At 42.8% G+C, this 25522-nt stretch overlaps 1 protein-coding gene across 1 annotated transcript in view; it reads left to right on the top strand.

The window, feature by feature from the left end:
- Window positions 1-25223, top strand: part of TMEM244 (transmembrane protein 244) — a 44563-nt gene extending 19340 nt beyond the window's left edge. Inside the window, exons 3-6 of the mRNA XM_083174683.1 lie at window positions 137-210; window positions 6065-6190; window positions 13536-13580; window positions 23916-25223. Of these exons, the coding sequence (XP_083030809.1) occupies window positions 137-210; window positions 6065-6190; window positions 13536-13580; window positions 23916-24010 (340 nt within the window). The 3' untranslated portion in view covers window positions 24011-25223. The remainder of the gene's footprint in view (window positions 1-136; window positions 211-6064; window positions 6191-13535; window positions 13581-23915) is intronic.
- The last annotated feature ends 299 nt before the right edge of the window (window positions 25224-25522 follow it).

The following is a 25522-nucleotide window of genomic DNA, read 5'->3' on the forward strand; positions in this document are numbered from 1 at the left end:
ATACTCACTCTGCATCAGCCCTAATTTTACTCTATAATTTTCTAAGAAACCACTAATTTACTACTTAGTTTACAATGTACATTAAAGTTAGGTGCAAATGATGCTGTATATTATAATATTGTCTTTACTTTTACAGATTGGATAATTTTGATGAACTGGCACCTTTTGATTTTAAAACAACTCCTTCCTGGTCAAATAAAAAGTACCTGGGTAATTTTTTAAAATATTTAATATTTTAGAGCTTTTATGATCATCATTTCATACGCTGGGATTTCACAACTGATATCGGTCAAAATCAATAGGGCAATTACTTTATTGGAATGTGTACAAATGTACTGTAAGCAATCCACTAAATAATCATTCAATTTGGCAACTTTTACATTCTGTCTAGATGAATTATATCATGGTGCCTGGTCCTCATTCTGAGCGGAAAGATCAGGTCGTGTATTTAAGCAACAAAATGAGGAAATAATGTGCAGGAACAGTTGTTGCAATAGAAACCTGGCATTCATTATTAATTGCTCTATATGGGAAGACTATTTTAGATTGCAGACAGTGCCACCAATTCATGTTTTCATTAAGAGTAACATATTTTTAAAGAGCCTTAGCTCCTATTATCTGTCTCCCATGCTACCTTGGGCAGGATCATTACAGCATGTCATAAAACAACTATGAAAGTAGTTTGACAGCAACAGATTAGACAAAATATGCCAGCTTGTGGGAGCACTTAAAGGGTACTGATTTTTTATATATAGCTACGCGTTTTTACACTTATGCCCTTTATTCCGGGCCGGATCTCCTGATGAAGTTCGGCCTGGAATAAAGGGCATAAGTGACAAAACGCGTAGCGTGGCCTCTACCCCAATCACCTTTTGAAACACTTCTATTGTTTTATGTCAGTTATCACTGTACACTTGTTGGAGTGAATCTGAGGACTCGCTTGGGGGACCAATCAGAAGGTCCAAATTGGATATTATCTGGGGATATCCTGGTAACCAGTTTTAACCCAAGGAGGGTCATTAATGTTTTGATGAGCACTATTTTTCTATATTATACGGTACGCACAATTGAGCACGAGGTGTGGTGAAGTCACTAACCTACTACACCATAGAGCGCTGTTTCTCATTACTTTGTAGAATATATATATATATGTATATTGCAGGTAAGTGCGGCACTCCGGGCAACTTTTTAGACACGGTGACACAGCTCATAACATCAAGGTTTCATTTCACAGAGAAAAGTTTGTCAGGATGCAGGTAGCAAGTGCCACACTTTACCTATGATACACTTCTCTGCCCTGCGGATGTGAAAGGTTGATTATTTTGCACAGTGCTGGACTATATATATATATATATATATATATATATATATATATATATACAAGCTAACCTTCACTAGGAAGGAGAGAAATCTGCACACCAATGACATATGTTCAAAAAATATTTATAAAGAAAAAAGATTCAAGAGCACATGGCAGCATATTGGATTCTGAAACATAACTGGATACAGGTGTAACTTATCTTGGTGGGATATCCATTCATTCAAAGTAGGATCCACAACCTGTCATCCATACTGCAGCCCAGTGAGCCCAGTCCTGTTTCGGTGGGACATCCACCTTTGTCAAGAGCTAAGGGCTTACTGAATAGCTGGCCACATATATAGCACTCCCAGTCCCGCCACAATCAATCAAATAGAGCTCACTTGTGTGACACGCCACTAATTAAACAGTGGAACGCAAGGAAGTAGTGCTGGAACGCACATGTACTTCCTGTTACAGATAATTCTGACATTAACATACCTGTAGCCAGTGATAGCCCAAGACTGCCATAAAGGCCTGAACACCGACAGGACCGCTGTCCACGCCATATAGTAGCGAGAAGGCAGACGCTCGCACATTCCTTCGGCGTGTGCAGCGCCGCCCTGACTATGTCAGTGACAGGAAAAAAAAGGGCATACTGTCTTAAAGAACGTGTATCATAATATAAACTGCTGGCTGTCAATTCAGGTACCGCTCATATGACTGTGAAAATGACAGGACCAAAAGGCTAAATAGATACCCAAGAATCTGTGCTGAAAAAGAGCCATATGGTGGCATCATAGATCACCCAAAAAATCGAAAAGTGATATAAATACAGTGTGGTTTAACCATATATAACATGATAAAGGGACAGTGAAAGGTTAGACAGGTCAGTGCGAGTGAAGGAAGCACTCAACACCAACCAGCAATGTAGAGATATTTGGGCAGGGGTTCAGATCATACATAGTAATAATAATAGTGCTGATACAAAAGCACTCATCAAAGACATACAAGCAGTCCCATCAGATAAACACATTAAGGTTGAGCTCCTCATTCAAGCCCTTGGGTGTTAATGTCCCAAAATTATAAATGAATTCACATTCTTTCTGTAGGAGTTTAAGATGTCTGTCACCCCCTCGCTTCGGGGCTTTGATGTGGTATAGTGGCATAAACTTAAAGTCCTTGATGGTATGCTTGGCTTCAAAAAAATGTCTCGCCACTGGAGGAGTGGTGTGGTCCCTAACAAGCATAGCTTTTTTAATTGATGACCTGTGCATGCCTATCCGCTCCTTGAGCATCCTAATGGTCTTCCTGATGTAAAAAAGGTGACACGGACACGAGATGATATACACAACATATCTGCTGTCACAGGTCATTCTTTGTTGTAATTTATATCGAAATCCTGTGTTGGGATGAGTGAAGCTCTCTCCAGTCGATAAAAATTGGCAGTTGACACAGCTGCCACATTTAAAGGCACCATTTTTGCCACTAAGCCATGACTTGGTACTAGGGCTCGGGCTGATGTCGGAAAAAGTTAATTGGTCCTTTAAATTACTACTGCGCTTATATGCAAAGAGCGTTTTTTCCTGGCAAAAATGGCTCATCACGGGATCTGTGGCCAATATGTGCCAGTGCTGATGAATGATTTCTCTCAACTTGGGTGATGCTATTGAAAAAGTAGTTGGAAAAATTATCCTCTGAACTGACTTGTCCCGTTTGGGTTGGGACAACAAACTTTCTCTGTCCAATGCAAGACATCTGTTAATAGAATCTTTCACTTCAGCGACATCATATCCTCTGGAGATGAAATCATTGCCCATTCTGCTGAGCGCTAATGGAAGCTGTGCTTTGTCAGACGTGATTCGTACCACTCGCAATAGCTGAGAGTAAGGTAGCCCTTGCTTTAGCGGTGCCGGATGAAAACTTTCCGCCCGCAAGAGTGAATTAGTATCAGTTGATTTTCTATAGATGGATGTATTAAGTCTGTTCTGTACAATCATTACATCAACATCTAGAAAATAAATATTGGTGGGACTGCTTGTATGTGTTAATCTGATGGGTCCTCGTAATCCATTGAGGTATCCTAAAAATGAGTCCAGACGTTCCGGGCCCCCCGACCACAGAAAAAAATATCATCAATAAATCTAACATAGGATGATATAAATGGTGAATAATGACTGTTGTTTAAAATAAATATAAGTGTTTTCATAATTATACCTAAATAAATTTGCATAGGCTAGTGGCATGTTTGGGCCCATGGCTGTGCCTTGTAGCTGCAAATAAAAATAATTTTCAAATAAAAAATAATTTTTATGTAGAATGAAATCTATTAACAACAAAAAATATTCTGTGGGGGGTCCAGTGTAGGCTGGACTCGAAGTTATGACCCTCCTAATGGCTTCTATCCCTGCTCTATGATCAATATTTGTGTATAAGCTGGTAATATCACACGTGACCAAGATGCAGTTGGAGGGGATGTCATTCAACCTTTTAATTCGATTCAAAAAATCGGTGGTATCCTTCAAAATGGTATCAATACCCAACACAATGCTTTGTAAAAAATAGTCAACAAACTAGGAAAGACTCTAACATAAAGAATTTCTAGATGAAATTATGGGTCTCCCTGGTGGTCTAGTGAGGGTTTTATGTTTTTTAGGCAAAATGTATAGCAAGGGGGTAACAGGGTGTACCTGGGTTAAAGACTCACTAGTAGTTTCTTCAATCCACCCATTAGTCACCCCCATTGCTAAAATATCTTCAAGTTCTTTGGTATAGGTGGTAGTGGGGTCATATCGCAATGGTTTGTAACAGACGGCATCCGCCAACTGTCTCTTGACCTCGGATATATAATCACATCTATACAACACCTCCCCCCTTATCTGCAGCCCTTATAACAATTCGATTATTAGATTTTAATTCTCGAATGGCCTGCCTTTCCAATGCGGTAGTGTTGGAAAAGGAATACTTTTGTTTGCGCAGATAAGGGGTTAGATCCCGTTTAACCAACCTCATGAATGTGGAGATGGATGCATTTAAGCTAGGCGGGTCAAACGTGCTCTTCTTTTTGAACGTGTGAGACACGTTCTCTGACCGTGGTTGTTTAGAAAATAAGTCTTTAAGCTTCAACTGCCTGTGAAATCTATGTAATTCTACTTCACAGTCAAAGGCACGTTGTTTGTATGTTTGTACAAATGTTAAACCTTTCGCCAACACCTGCTCTTCAATAGGGGTCAATGGGCCTTATTCTAGTTCACTCTTAGAGGCAAATTCCTTCTCAGATGGACAAAACCATGTGCACTGCAGGTGGGCAGATGTAACAGGTGCAGATAGAATTAGATTTGGGTGAGTTATTTTGTTTCTGTGCAGGGAAAATATTGACTGCTTTATTTTTACACTGCAATATAGATGTCGCTTTGAAGAAAAACCCCACCCAAATCTAACTCTCTCTGCACATGTTACATCTGCCCCACCTGCAGTGCACATGGTTTTGTCCATTTGAGAAGGTATTTGCCTCTGAGATTGAACCAGAATAAGGGCCAATGTGTAGTCTGAGATGTTAAATATGGTTACTTCTTCATGACTCGAGGGGGTTGTTTTCTTAACCCTATTCTTGCGTCCGCCCCTCCTGCATTTTTTCCTCTGTGTCTCCCACGGGCTTTGCTGGACTCCCCCCAAAAATTTGCATTAGTAGAGGAGGATTGATCTGAATCAGAGGTTTGTGAATCAATGTCAGTATAGGGTTTGGTGAACCTCCTCCTCCCACCCGATCTTGGTTTCCAAGTTCTATTGTTTGCCTGTGAAAAGATCCAGGAATACACCCTTACCTCTTTATATTCATCCCTGACTTTTTTATATTTGTTTTTCTTAAAAGATAACAACTCATCTCTGAAAGTGTTAATATTCTCCTCCAACTTGGTCAACCAGTCAGTATTTGTGTCTTTTTTCAAAGTGTTAAGCCCCTGTCCCTCACACTCTGCGATCTCCCTCTCCAATGTCTCAATATCTGTGTTAACCTGTTGGATTACCAGGATCATCAGATCCAGGCTACACTGATTTAATATGTGGCACCATTGTTTACAAAACTCCTTGTTATTTCTACCAAGGGTCGGTTGGTTCCTAATTCTAAAACCTCTTGGGATAAGTCTCTCTTTATGATATTGGGACAAGGTCAATCTGTGTAGGTTAAGCTCGACAAGTCTCCTCTTCATTTTAAGGAGGTCATCATAGACTTCCTGAGGACTGTCCACATCGAATTTACACACACACATATAGAATTTTGGGAGCTCCGCACTCAAAACCAACAATGAAATATTAGGGGGGTGCTCCTTTAAGGTGACACAGTATGTCCCAATAATACAGCAGGGTAGGATATATAATCCAATATGGGCACTCACCGAGGTCGCGTAATGAAATTTTATATGTTGCACCTGTCTTTTTTGGCCAAATTATCATTAGTTAATATTGCCTCTTAAATCTACTTAAAAAAATAACTTGCACTCTTAATACAATTGCTCACATAGGAAAATAAATGTTTTGCCTGCTCATATAATACATAATGGTTGCACTCATTACAGTGTATTATGAGTTGTTACCTTCCAATTGGCCAAATAGCTCAGACAGCATGCTGTTCCATTCATCCACATCACTCTTGATTGTCAATAAACCATTTTAAAGGGCAATATACAAATGTTTCTGTTTCATACTTCTCTTCTCAGTAATGTGAATTTGAAATATATTTTTCTACATCATCAACTTTTTTAATTGTAGCTAATTTTATTTCCCTGGAGTCCACATTTTTGGTCAGCAGTGTACTTTTTGTCTTGGTTGTGGAGGAATGGATTTGGGACTATGCATGTACGATTACAGTGATTCATATTGCAGTAACATCAATTGGTAAGTCATATTGTCTTTCTCAATCCTATTAAAATCAGACATTGGCAGTTTTTAACCACAAAGGGACCTGAATGTGCTAGCTCATAGCTACAAACCTCCATACTTTCTAATCACCCATGAAAACTAGTTTTAACACAGCCTTCAGTAGGTACTTGAATATGGTCATCAGTGGGAGGAGTTTGTTAGATAAAGATGCATTTGTAGCTAGTGCACATAGAGTATCAGACAAGTAAAATATATTCTTACTGACAATTAAGCCACCAGGAATGAGATGCAGGGGGTGTGGTACCGCAATTATGGCATACTAGCCCTATCTCTCTTCATAAAGCTGCCCAGACTACTAAAATGGGAGTTCTATTGAAGATGGGATGTTGCTATGGCAACCAGTAAGATACTATCTATTATCTTATAGAAACAGTGGTGTAACAATAGCTGAGCTGCACTGCCGCCGGGCCCTGCCGCCGGGCCCTGCCTTACCCCTACCCCCCTGCATGCCACCGCCGCCTACAGCTCCTAGTGGCTTCTGCTCTTAATAAAAAATGACCTTCACAAAATGTCCGCCTCCTTACAGCAGACACCTTACAAATTATCTGCTGTTAGGGGTAGCCATTTTGTGAAGGTATTTTTTCATAAGAAGCCAGGAGGAGACAAGTAGATCTGCGGGTCCCTGCCACAGACCCAGTGGCAGGAAGTAAAGGGGTAAGGCAGGGAGAAGGGGTGGGGGTGGGGGGTAGGGGATAGTGATCTGAAACATTTTCTCTCTTTGCTGTGTTATGTCCAGAAACATTATGTTGGGGGAAAGTGCTCTTGCACAGTATCTTCGCTGCTATTCTGCATGCAGAGGGTCCTGCATCGGTCAATTACAGTAAATTACACAGGTGCCGGGACCAGGCAGAGCAGTTAGGACAAAGTGGCAGGGACCAGGCAGCTTAGTCGGTGGCATCCCCTTTCCTACACACAGGGGCAGATTTATTAAGCTTGGAGAAGAGATAAACTGGAGATAAAGTGGAGAAAAGGTAAAAGGAGATAAAGCACCAGCCAAGCAACTACCAACTGTCTTTTTCAAACACAGCTGATTGGCTGGTGGTTTATCTCCTTTTACCTTTTCTCCGCTTTATCTCCAGTTTATCTCTTCTCCAAGCTTAATAAATCTGCCCCTCAGGTAGGAGCTGCTGGACTGTCTGTGATCCCAGAGGCTGTGGGCAGTTGTGAAAGATGTTGTAACTAGGGGTGGCCTGACCCCTAAATCCAAATGGGACATGTTTGTTAGGTTGACACAGTTAAGGTTGACATACATTGGGTCGACCATTGAAGGTTGACAGGCCTTAGGTCAACAATCGAAATGTTGACGTGGGTTTTTCACTTTTTTTCTGAGCCGACGTGCGCCAACGGGCAGTATTTCATGCTCTACCATTCACTAGAGCATTGAGGGAGAATAGAATAGCATTCCCAAAGCATGGCTAGCACAGTGAACCATGCGAGGGGATGCAGTGCACGGATACAGTGTCCATGTCGACTGTGTTGACATCTGCAACAAAAAAACATGAAAAAACGATGTGGACCTTTGACTCTCGATCTTCCCAATGTCGACCTAATTCATGTTTCGACCTTATGAACCTGTTCACCTTAGGCATGTACATTTTTGTCTGTGTTGACCTAAGGATTACCTATCCACCTTTGGTTCTGATGTTTGCAATATACTGTACACATAACAGAAAGAAAACCTTTAGCCCTCATTACCTCGCTGCTGTTACCACAAACATCTCCAATGTGTGGCAGTTTGTAAACGGCATAATAACTGTTGCTTAATAAATGTACTACTCAGAGCCGATGTACAGTAAAGCTGGGTACACATTTTTCAAAACAATATGCATGATAACGATATCCACGGATTAAAGTTCGGTGTGGGGACTAGTTCCACTTCCACCATGGCCCTGCACAGTAATTCCAACAGAAAAGCCTGCCCCACCACCCACATCAATAAATTATGCTGACTGTGCTAGTATCACTGATGAGCTGCAGTCAATTCCCCCCACCTAAGATTGTGGCGGCTCTATGATTCTTCTCCACCTGTGGCCTGCTCTTCATGGTACTCACACAAGCTGTGTCACGTTCTTAGAAGCACCAGCTGTAGTGTAACGGAGGCTGGGTGCTTTAATGTAAGGATGTTGCATCCACGACAGAAGGGAGTAAAACAATAGAATAAAATGAAATTGATTTAATAAAGATGTATAAACAAAACAAGTGATACTGATGGCACAAATGATATACTGTAGATTATGCAAATGTAAAAGTCAATAGTCCAATATGTTATTGCACTTGAAGGATTGGATGTTTGAATGAAGACTGAAGAAACAATTGGAAAATTGGATGGTTGATTGGAAGGTTGGAAGATTGGTTGGACGATTGGATGATTGGTTGGATGATTGGATGATTGGTTGGAAGATTGGATGATTGGTTGGAGGATTGGAAAATTGGATGGTTGGTTGGAAGATTGGATGATTGGTTGGATGATTGGTTGGAAGATTGAATGATTGGTTGGATGATTGGATGATTGGAGAATAAAGAATATAAATGAAGAAGACTGTCCTTGCTGGATTGGATCGTGGCTGCAATCAGAGGTGACCGTGGATATAACCGTCGGGAATGATGAGCAAGATAATACCCCTTTGGGGGGCTAACCTTGCTTAATCCGCATTGGCGGCAGTGGAGTCCGTGTTACTTGAAATGAGCAGTAGACAATCAGCAGGAGAGACTTCCCTTGAAGACACAAATGATTGTAGTGGGAACTACAGAGCCAGACCGGAGCAATGATGCATAGGGTTAGACATCTAACCCGGCCAGTCAGTACTTAACAGGTGGACTGTGCGGCGATTGGTCAGCCTATTAACAGGGAAGGCGGAGCCGCACAGGAGAGGCTGAGGGAACCAAAAAGATGGCGGCTGCCAGAGGGGGCGACAGGTTACAGCCGGCCGTGACTGTGCGCAGCTGCGCAAACGCCGGCATTCAGACACTGGCCTAACCAGGCACAAACACACATGGTGGTTCAGGTCTCATACTGCTCATGCCCTGCATGGCACCAGAGCACACATCACCAGAGTCACCACGCGGTGACAGCGCTGACACATGTACCCGACCAGGACCTGGGACATTAGCAGAGGTGAGCACCATAGTGTTACACATGCGGTTAGAGAGCCTAGAGCTGGGCACAGCACAGGGGATTTAGGTGAGAGCCATGGTGGATGTGACAAGCTGTGTCTGTTGAAAGGCATTTGTTCACTCCTACAGTCCCAGCAGCTTGAGGGTATTTTGTGTACGGGGCATTATTGGTGTGGGCATTATATAAGTGACACTACTGTGGGCTTTATGTATAAGGGGCACTATTTTGTGGAAACTCTGTATGAAGAACTACTGTGTTACTGTATATAAGGGACACTACTGTGTGGTATATCATGTATAAGGGGTACTGCTTTCTAGTATAATGTGAATAAGAGACACAACTGTGTGGTATAGCATATATAAGGGGTATTACTTTCTAGTGTAATGTAAATAAGGGACACAACTGTGCTGTGTAATATATATCTGGAGCACTACATGTGGTGTAATGTGCATAAAATTGTACTACTTTGTTGTGTCATTTGTAATGTATGGGAGGTAGGACAAAAAAGTATTATTTGATTATTTGCAGGGGTGTGCCAAAAACCCTAAGGTGGGGGGGGGGGGGGGTTGGTTACCAACAAGGAAGGGTGGCATGGAAAATGAGTTCCACCATTCTCCGAGACCCTTTGATGCCCTGACGATATCCTTAACAATATTTCCGTGCATATCTTTTAGTGTGTATGACATATGGACCTAATTCAGTATGTATTGCTAATCAGCAATACAAAAAGTGGACTGCCAGCAGAAAGCTGCTGCCCCACAAAAAATGTTCCATGCAAATTTGTACATCGCAAATACTGTACCAATCCAATCGCAGATCCATTTGCAAAAAAAATTAATCATCAAACAGATTCTTCTTCCCAGTCTAGGACTTCCACTAATCTGCTAAAGAACCAGGCTAGAAGTGGTGATAAAAAAAGGCCTAGACTCGCAAGCGTTTTTAAAAACATATCCAGAATATGCTATGTTTCTACCCTTAACCCCTTCCCGACATATGACGTATATATACGTCATATGTCGGTTGGGGGTGAATCAAGCCAGCTCACGGAGTGAGCTGGCTTGATAGAGAGCAGGTAATGGCTGTATATTACAGCCATGTCCCTGCTCTCACGGCCACGAGCGGCGAGTTCGCCGATCGCGGCCGTTTAACCCTTTAAGCACCGCGGGCAAAGCGCCCGCAGTGCTTAAATAGCTGATCGGAGGGGGGGCGCCCCCCTCCGGCGCCGATCGGGGCCCCCCGCAGCGCGATCGGAGGGTGCCGATCGGTTGCCATGGTAGCCAGGGGTCTAATGTAGACCCCTGTGCTGTCCGTGTATTCATACCTATTACATCCTGCCTCAGGCAGGATGTAATAGGAAGTGAAAAAAATCACTACGTTCAGCCATAGAGCTCTATGGCTGAACCTAGTACAGGCGATCGCGCCCCCTAGTGGTCAAGTACACTAGGGGGCCTTGTAGTAAAAGTAAAAAAAAAAAAAAATAAAGTTTAAAAATAAAAAAAAAATAATAAAATATTAAAAGTTCAAATCACCCCCCTTTCCCCATTTCCCAAATAAAAATAAATAAATAATAAAAAAAATAAACATATTTGGTATCGCCGCGTTCCTAAAAGTCCGATCTATTAAAATATAACATTAGTTATCCCGCACGGTTAAAGGCGTAAACGGAAAATAATCCCCAACGCCAAAACTACGCTTTTTGGTCGCATCGCCTACCCAAAAAAAAATAGCTAAAAGAGATCAGAAAGTCGCCCATATCCCATAATGGTATTAATTAAAAAGTACACTTCAGCCCGCAAAAAATGAGCCCTCACCCAGGTCCGTAGGTGGAAAAATAAAAAAGTTATAAGCCGCAGAACATGGCGACGCGACGCAAATTCGAAAAACCGTAACATTTTCTATTTTTTTTTTTAGTGGTAAAATGTAACGAAAACTATATAAGTTTGGTATCACCGGAATCGTAACGACCCATAGAATAAAGATAACCCATCATTTTAAACGAACTATGAACTCCAAAAAAACCGTAACCAGCGCAAAATTGTGGAATTGCGTTTTTTTTTTTTTTTACCCCACATTGAATTATTTCCTGATTCCCCAGAATATTATACGGTATAGTAAATGGTACCATTAGAAAGTACAACTTGTCCCGCAAAAAAAAAGCCCTCATGTGTCTATATAGCCGGAAAATTAAAAAAGTTACGCTTATTTGAACACAAGGAGGAAAAAAAAAAAAAAATTACCTTAAAAGGCAATGTCGGGAAGGGGTTAAACACTGGCTTCCTATGAATCAAACTGTGACTGCTCTGCAACTTCTATTCGTATAGATATTTATTTGCCAAATGTGGCCATTTTGAACACTCATTCATTCAATAATTGAATGGATTGAAAATTCCCTGATTAACGTTCCCTGCCGAAATAGGTGCTATATCGTTAACAATGTACTCTCCCTCAGGCCTTTATGGACCCCCTCTGTTGTCCATACATGCAGTCAAATCCTGACTCTCTGGTCAACTACAGTTTTTTCCTGGATTTTGCTACTAAACAATATTGTTTATGATATCATTCAGTGTGTATGCACTATATTGTTTGTCCAAGAGTTCCAGGCAGTTCAAGGGAAAATAGTTAACAATATCGTTCATGGACAGTATCGCCTAATGTGTACCCAACTTAAGAGGCAAACATTTTACATTTTTAGTGACTGCAGAAGCTTATGTGAAAAAAGAAAACTAGCAAAATGTTTCTTATTATTTTTGCATATTTTATGTAAACAAATCAAATTGTACAGAAAAGGTAATAATTATTGTGCTGCTTGCTGTAGAGATTCAGATGCAGTCAGGACTAGACTGGCCACTAGGGTACAGGGAAGTCCCTCGGTGAGTTCCACTGCTGGATGGGTGCCAGATGACCTCCGGACAGTTGTGATTCCGATGGTCAGTAGACCGACGTCTGAATCCGAACCGTTAAAAGCCAGAGAGTCGGGATTCAGATTTGCAAGGGCTAATCTCCCTCATGAGGGTCCACAACCCCCATAGAGGGAGAAAAGAACCTGCGGCAAGCACAGCGAGCCACCGAGCCTGCAGCGTGGCGAGCACAGCGAGCAAGCAGCGTGGCGAGCACAGCGAGGGGCTTCTTTGCACTCACCCCCCTGTTGGAGTACCGGCAGTCAGGATTCCGACTAGGGATGCCAATCCCGGGGCATTTTTTCAATCCCGGGAATCGGGATTGAAAAATGCTCAATCCCGGGATCCCCGGGATTGACCTCTCTAATAAAAATAAAATAAAAATGAACCCGCCCCCTAAACTGCCCTCCCCGCACATGTCATTATAAGTGCCTAATAAACCCACCCCCACCCCCAGACAATCCTCCCATCACCCTGTAAGTGACAGTGCAGTCACTTACGACTCAATTGTGACAGGCAGGAGCAGGAGTCTGTCTCCTGCGGACGGGCTGCACAGCGGGCGTGTGGCCGGGCGTCTGGGTTCGGAACAGAGTGATCTGCGCTGACCGGCATAGCGGCGGCCAGACTGCGCAGCTTGACATAATATCAGGGGTCACACTGCACAGCCTGGGCGCCGCCATGTCTGTCAGCACAGATCACAGTCCTGAACAGCAGTGCCTCAGGGGGGGTGAGAAGAGTTAGCCGGGCAGCATCTGAGCAATATGCTAGTGCTCAGCGCTGCCCGGCTTTAAAAAACAGTGCATTTTACACGGGGTGCTAATCCCGATGATTTTAGGCCAAAGTCCCGGGATCCTGCCGATCCCGGGATTGGCCTCCCTAATTCCGACATTCTTCTCATGACTGTTGTAATCCCGACTGTCGGACTCCCATACCACACTACATCAGGTTCCAAACTGTGCACTAAATATACATTATACATATGTTACCTTATACTACACAGGGCTATGGGTTGTTTTTTTTACCGTGAATTACTGGTGCATTATTGTGCATGCAATAGCAATATTAACTCTAAACACTTGACTCCAGGGCGGCACTGAATGCAGTGTATATTGCTGATTGTCTGTAGCAAGCCCTGTTTATGATAGTAACTATACTACTCTGTGGACAAGCCGACAGACAGTTGATACTTACATCTGACATTATACATGAATAACCATGTTTATTAACAGAACTAGATTTTAAAGTTTTGAACAGAAACTGGTAATATGATTTCAATTTTTTTCCGTAGTTATGATGGAATTCCCAGTCATGGCACATTGGTGGACCTCCGTAGGTAAAGGCTTCTCCTTTTTTGTTACTAAAATATAATCATAGCTTATTGATGTAATGTGGATGTTTCATTATTGTGTTCTTGTTTTAAGGTCAATTATTCAAATATGCATTGGAAATGAATGTCAAATGTGGTGTTATAGGCAATACACATTGCTTGCACTTTTCTGATTGGAATGAGATTAGAAACATTTTGAAAGACTATAGATTGTCTTTCACCGGATTCAGTATTAAATCCCAGCGGTCGGGATCCCGGCGTTCAGAATCCCGACGCTGGAATCCCGAACGCCGAAATCCCGACAAGGGGTGGACGTGGATCGCTCCCCCTTGCGGGCTCGCTGCGCTCGCCACGCAGCGGGCCCTGTGCCTCGCTACGCTCGGCACACTCATTTATTCTCCCTCCGGGGGTGTCGTGGACACCCCCGGAGGGAGAAAGTGTCGGGATTTTGGCAATCGGGATTTCGGCAATCGGGATTCCAGCGTCAGGATTCTGAACGCCGGGATTCCGACCGCCGGGATTCCGACCGCCGGGATTTACACGGCATCCCTCTTTCACCTCATTCTGATATGTTCCCTGTGCTATAACTGTACTGTCTCTGCTTATTTGTTACCTGCGTCGCATATAGCTGCCTAGGGGATGTGCAGCTCAGCAAATATATGATCGTTGTGTCTCCCCTGTACATGTCCATCACCCTCCCCAGGGTACATCTAGCCTATACCTGTATGTGTTATGTATATCTGTACTGTCACTGTTTAATTGTACCTACAGTAACTGGCTATTGCACAGCATTCCAAATCTAATTCCTAGTATATGCAAGCATACTGTACCTGGCCAAATAAAGCTAATTCTGATGAATCATTGATGGTCAATGGCCATCCTCAAACTAGAGCAGCGCCTCAATCAAGCTGTGACTTAAGGGGCACTGCACATTGGAGATATACTCATGGCTTGTGTGCATCCCTGAATTAGGTTTATAGGCCTTCTTAGTAGGAAGCTAATAAAAAAAAAACACTACAAAGAGTGTAAAAGAGAAGCTGCAACATATAATAGATAAGGGTTATGTAACTTGCTTTGCAAACAATAAAAGTAAAACCACATACAAACTAGAAGATAAAGTGAAATATATCATTCAGAAAGGACTTTCTAAAAGATATGTTTGACAATATCGTCCAGTGTGAACACTCAATAATGTTAACGGTGCATGCTCCTGCTCGTCATTACCAATGATTGATTTCTACCAAACATGCAGGTCAATTTGGTAATATGCAATCTAACTGCATATAAAGCGGGCCCCAGTGATATATAACTGAATGATATTGGCAGCTGAAATCGTTCAATGTAGATACACATTATCGGCCGTATCGGCCGCGGCACCCGTCGGAGGGTGTGTATGAGGCTTAAGATTTCTAAATCCATCACAGACAAATCTTCATATCTTGCCTTGATTGTTTTATATAACAAGAACACAGACCATTAAAATAAAGGCCAGAATAAAAAAAAAACAGGAGAAACTAACAATTTTCAATGTTATAAATGGCCGATAACTGTCTTGAAATATCCTGAAATGAAATTGAAAGATTTGTTTTGGTAATTATTGCGTGTTTGCTTAACTCCAAAATTGTCTCAGTTTTAACCCCTTCCCGACATTTGACGTACATTTACGTCATGGTCGGGAAGCACTTCCCGACACATGGCGTAAATGTACGTCATGGATTTAAACTGTCACCGCGTCTATAGACGCGGTGACAGTTTCAACATGTCTGCTGTCCCTGACAGCAGACATGTCCGTGCATGCCCAGGGGGGGCTGCGATGCCGCCCCCCCGTCGGCGATCGCTGTGATTGGCTGTTCAGTGTGAACAGCCAATTACAGCGTTTTCCTGTGTCACCGGCGAATAACGTTCGCCGGTGACACGGGATCAGAGGTGATTGGTGCTGTAAAGTACAGCACCAATCACCGCGGGGTGTACGTGCGACACTGGTGTCACCCCACCTCACCCCGCCCGCCCCCAAAGGCCGTGATTGGTTCGTCGGACCGACGGACCAATCACAGCCAAGGAGGGGGATTTAAACTAACGGTGACTGCACTGCAGACGCCATTCCGGTCTGGAATAGCGTGCAGTGCGGTCACCGTACCTCCCTGCCGCCATACTGACCAGAACCTTGCTCCATACTTGCTCCATACTTACCTGATCGCTGCTTCATCACTGCTTCCTGGATCCTGTTGCTACTTGTGCCTTCCTGTGAAATTGTGCTGCTGCAGTGTACTAGCTAGATAGAGAGAGAGATAGATAGAGAGATAGAGAGAGATAGAGAGAGATAGAGAGAGATAGAGAGAGATAGAGAGAGAGATAGTGTCAGAGAGTGCTATATTTTGTGCTGCTGCAGTGTGATATAGTTATAGATAGAGAGAGAGAGATAGAGAGAGAGAGATAGATAGAGAGGCCTAGTGACAGAGTGCTATATTTTGTGCTGCTGCAGTGTGATAGTTATAGAGAGATAGAGAGAGATAGAGAGAGAGAGATAGAGAGAGAGATAGTGTCAGAGAGTGCTATATTTTGTGCTGCTGCAGTGTGATATAGTTATAGATAGAGAGAGAGAGATAGAGAGAGATAGATAGAGAGGCCTAGTGACAGAGTGCTATATTTTGTGCTGCTGCAGTGTGATAGTTATAGAGAGATAGAGAGAGATAGAGAGAGAGAGATAGAGAGAGATAGTGACAGATTGTGCTATATATTTTTGATATAACTGACTGCTGCCCCCTCCTTTTGTGCTGATCAGTATAAATTAACTGATCAGCAACTTTTTGGGGGCGCAGGTTTTTTTTTTATATATAGATATACCTGTCAGTGCTGCTGCTGCAGTGTCATAGAGTGATAGATAGTGAGAGATAGAGAGATAGAGAGAGATAGTGACAGAGAGTGATAGAGAGTGCTAAATTTTGTGTCTGCTGCCCCCGCCTTTTGTGCTGATCACTATATCTGAGGTGATCAGCAACTTTTTTGGGGGTACAGAGGTTTTTTTTTTTATATATATACCTGTCAGTTGCACCAAAGGTTGTGCACCTGCTGCACCTCACTGGTAATCAGTGTCGCATCACTGATCACCTTTTTTTTTTGTGTGTGTGCTGTGGGGTCTTTTTTTAATTTTTTTTTTACACACACTGTGATTTTGTGGGTGTCCTGTGGCCGCTGTGCGCTGATCAGTGACGTACATCACTGATCATCTTTTTCGGCACAGGGTTGATCTATATTTTTTTTTTTTTATCAAATTCCTGTTGCCTTTGAGCGCTGTTCAGTGACAGACGTTACTGACCAACATCTGTGCTCAATTTTTGGCGCAGGACCTTTTTTTTTTTTTTTAACCCCTTAAATTTTTTATTTTTAACCCCTTCATTTTTTTTTTTTTTATTGGTATAAAGTATTTTTTTTTTTCTGCACCACATACACACTACACACTACATACCCCCCGGATTGAAATAAAGTTTGTACCCCCCCCTACACTATACACGTGTTGAAACATTTCACTACCAGTAACACAAAAATAAAAATGTCCTCCCAAATGTCCTCCCAAATGTCCTCCCAAATGTCCTCCCAGTCATCCAGGAGAATGTATTCAGTGGAGGAGGCATATGCCATGCTTGCTTCTGACTCTGACACAGCCAGTGATGCAAGCGGGGAATTTGAAGGATTCGCCTTAAGCTCCTCTTCCTCCTCTGGTGATGAGGGACCCCCTCAAAGACGCCCCCGTAGAGCAGCTGAGACCCCCCCCCCAATAATTGATCTCGTATGGACCCCACCACCAGACAATTTTGAGCCCCAGGTTCCTGAGTTTTTGGCCATGCCAGGAATCCAATTTGATTCCACAGGTCTCAGAGAAATTGACTTTTTCAAATTATTTTTCTCTGATGATTTTATAAATTTAATGGTGGACCAAACTAATTTATATGCCCAGCAGTTTATTGCTCAAAACCCCACGTCATCATTTGCTAGGTGGACCCCTGTAGATGCAGTAGAGATGATGACGTTTTGGGGTCTGGTGTTTCATATGGGCATAGTAAAAAAGCCAGAAATTAGGCAATATTGGAGTACAGATGTTCTGTACAGTACTCCATTTTACCGTATGGCCATGACCCGGACTCGATTTGAGACAATTCTTAAATTTATACATTACACCGATAATGCACAGTGCCCACCCAGAGATGATCCCACCTTTGACCGGCTATTCAAAGTCAGGCCGGTCATTGATCATTTCAGTGCCAAATTTGAAGAGGTGTACATCCCTGAAAAATTTATTTGTATCGACGAGTCCCTTATACATTTTAAAGGAAGGGTTAAATTCCGCCAGTACCTTCCCAGTAAGAGGGCAAGGTATGGCATAAAAATGTTTAAACTGTGTGAAAGCACCTCAGGGTACACCCACAGGTTTAGGGTTTATGAAGGGAAGGATTCAAGAATTGAACCGCCAGAATGCCCCCCCTCCCTCGTAGGTGTTAGTGGGAAAATTGTCTGGGATTTAGTGCACCCCTTCCTGGATAAAGGTTATCACCTCTATGTGGATAACTTTTACACCAGCATCCCCCTGTTTAAGGCCCTTGGTTCAAGAGGTACAGCAGCTTGCGGTACTGTGCGCAAGAACCAAAGAGGCCTCCCAAAAACGCACATTGCCCAAGTAATGAGAAGGGGTGAAAGCAGGGGAATATGCAACGAAAATATGTTGTTGGTCAAATATAAGGACAAGAGGGATGTCCTTATACTGACAACAATTCACGGAGACAGTACCACCTCCGTCCCTGTACGAGGTACCAGTACCCACACCTCAAAACCTAATTGTATCCTGGATTACAATAGGTACATGGGCGGAGTGGATCTTTCAGATCAGGTACTAAAGCCGTACAGTGCCCTGCGGAAAACAAAAATCTGGTACAAGAAGGTGGCCGTGTATATCATCCAGATGGCACTGTATAACGCTTACGTGCTATTCCGTTCTACCGGCCAGAGGGGGACATTTATGCACTTTCAAGAGGAAGTCATAAAGGGCCTAATATTTGGGAACCAGCAGGCAGAGGGCCCCAGTACTTCTAGTACTGGCCCCCGTATTGTACCAGGGCAGCATTTTCCTGATGAAATCCCCTCCACTGGAAAAAAGGGCAGGACACAAAAAAGGTGCAAAGTTTGCTATAAAAAGGGAATAAGAAAGCAAACTATTTTCCAGTGTGACACTTGCCCCGACAAACCCGGCCTATGTATAAAGGAGTGTTTTAAAATATACCACACATCTATGGAATATTAGGTTCATAATTTCACCGTGCTTCGGGGGTCTTGCTAATGCCACATAGCACCCACCATTCATTCCACCAGAATCTGAGCCGCAAAATCCAAAAATCACTCCTTCCCTTCTGAGTCCTGCCATGCACCCAACTGGTATTTTTTGGTCACATGTGAGGCATTGCCGTACTCGGGAGAAATTGGGGCACAGATTTTGGGGTGCTTTGTCTCCTTCATTCCTTGTGAAAATGAAAAATTTTGAGCCAGAACTGCATTTTTGTGTAAAAAAATGTAATTTTTCATGTTCACTGCCCACTTGTATCAAAATTGGTGAAACCCCTGGGGGTTTGAAATGTACACTATACCCCTAGATGAATTCCCTGAGGGGTGTAGTTTGCAAAATGGGGTCACTTGTGGGGGGGTTCCACTGTATTGGTGCTTTGGGGGTCTTGCTAATGCGACATAGCACCCACCATCATTCCACCAGGATTTGTGCTGCAAAATCCAAATATCACTCCTTCCCTTCTGAGTCCTGCCACTTTTTGGTCACACATGAGGCATTGCCGTACTCGGGAGAAATTGGGGCACAGATTTTGGGGTGCTTTGTCTCCTTCATTCCTTCTGAAAATGAAAAATTTTGAGCCAGAACTGCATTTTTGTGTAAAAAAATGTAATTTTTCATTTTCACTGCCCACTTGTATCAAAATTGGTGAAACCCCTGGGGGTTTGAAATGTACACTATACCCCTAGATGAATTCCCTGAGGGGTGTAGTTTGCAAAATGGGGTGACTTGTGGGGGGGTTCCACTGTATTGGTGCAACATAGCACCCACCATTCATTCCACCAGAATCTGTGCTGCAAAATCCAAAAATCACTCCTTCCCTTCTGAGTCCTGCCATGCACCCAACTGGTATTTTTTGGTCACATGTGAGGCATTGCCGTACTCGGGAGAAATTGGGGCACAGATTTTGGGGTGCTTTTTCTCCTTCATACCTTCTGAAAATGAAAAATTTTGAGCCAGAACTGCATTTTTGTGTAAAAAATGTAATTTTTCATGTTCACTGCCCACTTGTATCAAAATTGGTGAAACCCCTGGGGGTTTGAAATGTACACTATACCCCTAGATGAATTCCCTGAGGGGTGTAGTTTGCAAAATGGGGTCACTTGTGGGGGGGTTCCACTGTATTGGTGTTTGCGGGGTCTTGCTAATGCAACATAACACCCACCAAAATTCCACCAGAATCTGAGCTGCAAAATCCAAAAATCACTCCTTCCCTTCTGAGTCCTGCCATGCACCCAACTGGTATTTTTTGGTCACATGTGAGGCATTGCCGTACTCGGGAGAAATTGGGGCACAGATTTTGGGGTGCTTTGTCTCCTTCATACCTTCTGAAAATGAAAAATTTTGAGCCAGAACTGCATTTTTGTGTAAAAAAATGTAATTTTTCATTTTCACTGCCCACTTGTATCAAAATTGGTGAAACCCCTGGGGGTTTGAAATGTACACTATACCCCTAGATGAATTCCCTGAGGGGTGTAGTTTTCAAAATGGGGTGACTTGTGGGGGGGTTCCACTGTATTGGTGCTTGGGGGGTCTTGCTAATGCGACATAGCACCCACCAACATTCCACCAGAATCTGAGCTGCAAAATCCAAAAATCACTCCTTCCGTTCTGAGTCCTGCCATGCACCCAACTGGTATTTTTTGGTCACATGTGAGGCATTGCCGTACTCGGGAGAAATTGGGGCACATATTTTGGGGTGCTTTTTCTCCTTCATACCTTCTGAAAATGAAAAATTTCGAGCCAGAACTGCATTTTTGTGTAAAAAATGTAATTTTTCATTTTCACTGCCCACTTGTATCAAAATTGGTGAAACCCCTGGGGGTTTGAAATGTACACTATACCCCTAGATGAATTCCCTGAGGGGTGTAGTTTGCAAAATGGGGTGACTTGTGGGGGGGTTCCACTGTATTGGTGCTTGGGGGGTCTTGCTAATGCGACATAGCACCCACCAAAATTCCACCAGAATCTGAGCTGCAAAATCCAAAAATCACTCCTTCCCTTCTGAGTCCTGCCATGCACCCAACAGGTATTTTTTGGTCACATGTGAGGCATTGCCGTACTCGGGAGAAATTGGGGCACAGATTTTGGGGTGCTTTGTCTCCTTCATACCTTCTAAAAATGACAAATTTGGAGCCAGAACTGCATTTTTGTGTAAAAAAAATAATTTTTCATTTTCACTGCCCACTTGTATCAAAATTGGTGAAACCCCTGGGGGTTTGAAATGTACACTATACCCCTAGATGAATTCCCTGAGGGGTGTACTTTGCAAAATGGGGTGACTTGTGGGGGGGTTCCACTGTATTGGTGCAACATAGCACCCACCATTCATTCCACCAAAATCTGTGCTGCAAAATCCAAAAATCACTCCTTCCGTTCTGAGTCCTGCCATGCACCCAACTGGTATTTTTTGGTCACATGTGAGGCATTGCCGTACTCGGGAGAAATTAGGGCACAGATTTTGGGGTGCTTTTTCTCCTTCATACCTTCTGAAAATGAAAAATTTTGAGCCAGAACTGCATTTTTGTGTAAAAAAATGTAATTTTTCATTTTCACTGCCCACTTGTATCAAAATTGGTGAAACCCCTGGGGGTTTGAAATGTACACTATACCCCTAGATGAATTCCCTGAGGGGTGTAGTTTTCAAAATGGGGTGACTTGTGGGGGGGTTCCACTGTATTGGTGCTTGGGGGGTCTTGCTAATGCGACATAGCACCCACCATTCATTCCACCAGAATCTGTGCTGCAAAATCCAAAAATCACTCCTTCCCTTCTGAGTCCTGCCATGCACCCAACTGGTATTTTTTGGTCACATGTGAGGCATTGCCGTACTCGGGAGAAATTGGGGCACAGATTTTGGGGTGCTTTTTCTCCTTCATACCTTCTGAAAATGAAAAATTTTGAGCCAGAACTGCATTTTTGTGTAAAAAAATGTAATTTTTCATTTTCACTGCCCACTTGTATCAAAATTGGTGAAACCCCTGGGGGTTTGAAATGTACACTATACCCCTAGATGAATTCCCTGAGGGGTGTAGTTTGCAAAATGGGGTCACTTGTGGGGGGGTTCCACTGTATTGGTGCTTGGGGGGTCTTGCTAATGCGACATAGCACCCACCAAAATTCCACCAGAATCTGAGCTGCAAAATCCAAAAATCACTCCTTCCCTTCTGAGTCCTGCCATGCACCCAACTGGTATTTTTTGGTCACATGTGAGGCATTGCCGTACTCGGGAGAAATTGGGGCACAGATTTTGGGGTGCTTTGTCTCCTTCATACCTTCTGAAAATGACAAATTTGGAGCCAGAACTGCATTTTTGTGTAAAAAAAATAATTTTTCATTTTCACTGCCCAGTTGTACCACAATTGGTGAAACCCCTGGGGGTTTGAAATGTACACTATACCCCTAGATGAATTCCCTGAGGGGTGTAGTTTGCAAAATGGGGTCACTTGTGGGGGGGTTCCTAACTTTTAGCATCTTATGGTGCCTTGAAACCTACATGGTGCCTAAAAAATAATCTCATAAAAAGGAGGCTCCAAAATCAAGTAGGTGCTCCTTCTATTATGAAGCCTGTGGTTTGGTCACCGTGCACACTAGGGCCACATATAGGATATTTATGAAAACAAAAGAATTGGGGGAATCAATTTTTAGTCACATTTCTCTAGTAAATTGTACTGTGTTCCTTATAAAAATGTATTAAAATTGCAAATCTGCAAAAAAAAAAAAATTTTGAAATTTCACCTACACTTTGTTTTAATTCCTGTGAAACACCTAAAGGGTTAACAAACTTCCAAAATGCTGTTTTGAATACTGTGAGGGGTGCAGTTTTTGAAATGGCATCATTTATGGGGGTGTCTCACATACAAGTCCCTCAAAGTCACATCAGAACTGAACTGGTCCCTAAAAAAATCAGTGTTTGAAATTTTCTTGAAAATTTGAGAATTTGCTATTCATATTGTAAGCCTCCTAGTGTCCCAAAAAATTAAAAGGAAGTTGAAATAATGATGTCAACATAAAGTAGACATATGGTCTATGTTAGTTATTCACTATTTTGAGTGGTAAGATTATTTGTCTCACAAGCAGAAAATTTAACATTTTGCAAATCGCTAAATTTTCCATTTTTTCACGATATTTTGGTATTTTTCACAAAAAAACACAGACTGTATCGACCCAAATTTACCACTAATTTGAAGTACAATGTGTCACGAAAAAACAATCTCAAAACCACTGGGATAAGTAAAAGCAAAAAAAAGTTATCCCCACTTAAGTGAGACATGTCAGATTTGAAAAAAAGGGCTCTGTCAGGAACGCAAAAACTGGCTCTGTCAGGAAGGGGTTAATAAAAATATATCATAATCAGTCTGTATTAGTGATAAAGTGATAAAACCACAGTAACAGCAATATAAATTTATTCATATAAAGCTAAAGGTTACTAACCCTAATGACTTTTCAGTGCAGTACAGTACGTCATTGTTTTAGTAAAAAAACATTTCTATGGAAAACAAATTAATTATCCAGGCAAATATATTTTTTTTAGACCCTTCATTATTAAAACATTAAGGATGGCAACATTAGATCCTGGATCACAGATCATCTATATATACATGTCTAGTGTCTGTGTGTCTCCGAAACGCTACCATCTGTTGGCAGCAAGTGAAACTACATCTCTTTCTCTCTCACACACACACAAACACAGAGGCAATCACAAGGTAGCAGACTAGCTTTTGAAGCATTTGCTTCTTGCAGGCTTACTAGTCTGAAAATAAATAGACAATGCGCACAGGAAATTCGCAGTCACTGAAATGAGTGGATTGTACCTAGGACACACTATGGCATCTGTACAGTGATACAGAGGAGAATGTAAGCTGAAGTATATCTTATCTGTAATGCTTTATGGAGAAAAATCCATTTATCAAAGCAAACATGTCTGTGTAGAAAATATATTCTGTTATAGTGAACATTTTTCTTTGTCAACTATCTTACAATGTAATGATTCTATTCTTTTCTGTATTTAGGTATTGGTTTGACCACAATGATTTGTGGAGGACAAATCCTGGCTTATCTTCTCTACAAAGATAACTTCATCTATCCAGACCTTGATGATTTTTAAGTCTGAGCTATGTACTATTTACTGAATACAAATGAAAAATGCTTCTTTATATTTTTTGAATCATGTTTGTTCCTAGTTAAAGTATATAGATCTAAATTGGTATTTATTTGAATACTTGTTTTGATAGGTTTTTAACTTACTTGTACCCCTTTCACACCAGCCAAAATTCCTGGGTTGGCCCCGGGAACAACCCGGGACTAGCTCTGGTGTGAAAGGCTCCCATGCCAAAATCCCAGGACTGATTTACCTGGATTCAACCATGCTAGCTAGCAGCGTTGCTCCCGGGACCAGCCCAGGATACATGCTGGTGTGAAAGGTACTTACCCAGCTTCATGGCTTGTGGTCGCTCTCCCCCGCTGGGGAAGCGACCAGTCTCTGCCTCCTGGGAGATGGAAATAAGCTTGAACGGTGCAGGTGACAGCGGGGCAGCAGCTGGAATCCTCGGTGAAGAGGCCACTGCTTCGTGGTGTCCCTGGTATACATAGGCAGAGGCTTTGCGGTACAGTATGTATCCTGGGCAGGCGAAGCTAGGACCTGGCCTCATCACTGACACTCCGGCTACAGTTGACACAGTTCCAATATGCAGCAGTCGGCAGAGGGCAGGGCGGGGCCCGGTATAGGCACTGATTGGCTGCTGCTGAGCTTGGGGGGCATGCCTACAGCTGGTGCATGAGATGACTCACACCCCTTTCAGACCAGAAAATTACGAGACTAGGCTGGTGTGAAAGGGGCCAACCTGGGAATGTCCCTGCATGCTCCCTGGACTGTATTCCCAGGTAAGTCCCTGCATTTTCTGGTATGAAAGGTGTATAAGATGGGAAATCTATACCATTAAAACCAATCAGATGCTACTTATTTATTTAGCACCTTCTAGAAGATAATAGGTAGAATCTTCAATAGAACTCCCATCTTAGTAAATTCACCCCAACATATGGAACATTCTCTGTTAAGGCCCATACACACTTGACGATTTTCACCTGAAAATCGGTCAAAACAGCAGTTTTGAGCGATTTTCCGCTGAAAATCGCCTAGTGTGTATGCCTCCCAGATTGCAGACTAGCGATGATGCGCGCTCCCGCATCATCGCTGTCAAAGTCTCTAATCTGCTGGTTTTACCAGCATGCCAGAGATGATGGCTGATTTATTCAGCCATCATCTCTGTGTGTGTACGCCGGGCTGCCGGGCTAAAGATTAGCCACTTTGAGCCTGCGTACCGCCCCGCCGCCTCCCCCTGCTCCCTCCCCCCTCCCCCAGCACGCACCTGTATTCCGGGCGGCTGCAGTACTCCTCCTAATGCCCGCAATTTCGTCTGGCTGCTGGGCACCCCTCCGCCGGCAGGTCCTCCCGTTCTTCCACGATCATGTCTGCCTGGCTGCCCCCGCAGCAGCTTCCAGGGTCCCCAGCCGCTGCCTCCTCATATGTTAAAAAAAAAAGCAGTTGTTAAAACGTTTATAAAATGAGACCACTGCCACCAATGTGAGATTGCCCACAAGTGTATTTATATTATAGATA

The sequence above is a fragment of the Crinia signifera genome, chromosome 3 (assembly GCF_055691185.1).
Source record: "Crinia signifera chromosome 3, ASM5569118v1, whole genome shotgun sequence".
NCBI lineage: Eukaryota > Metazoa > Chordata > Amphibia > Anura > Myobatrachidae > Crinia > Crinia signifera.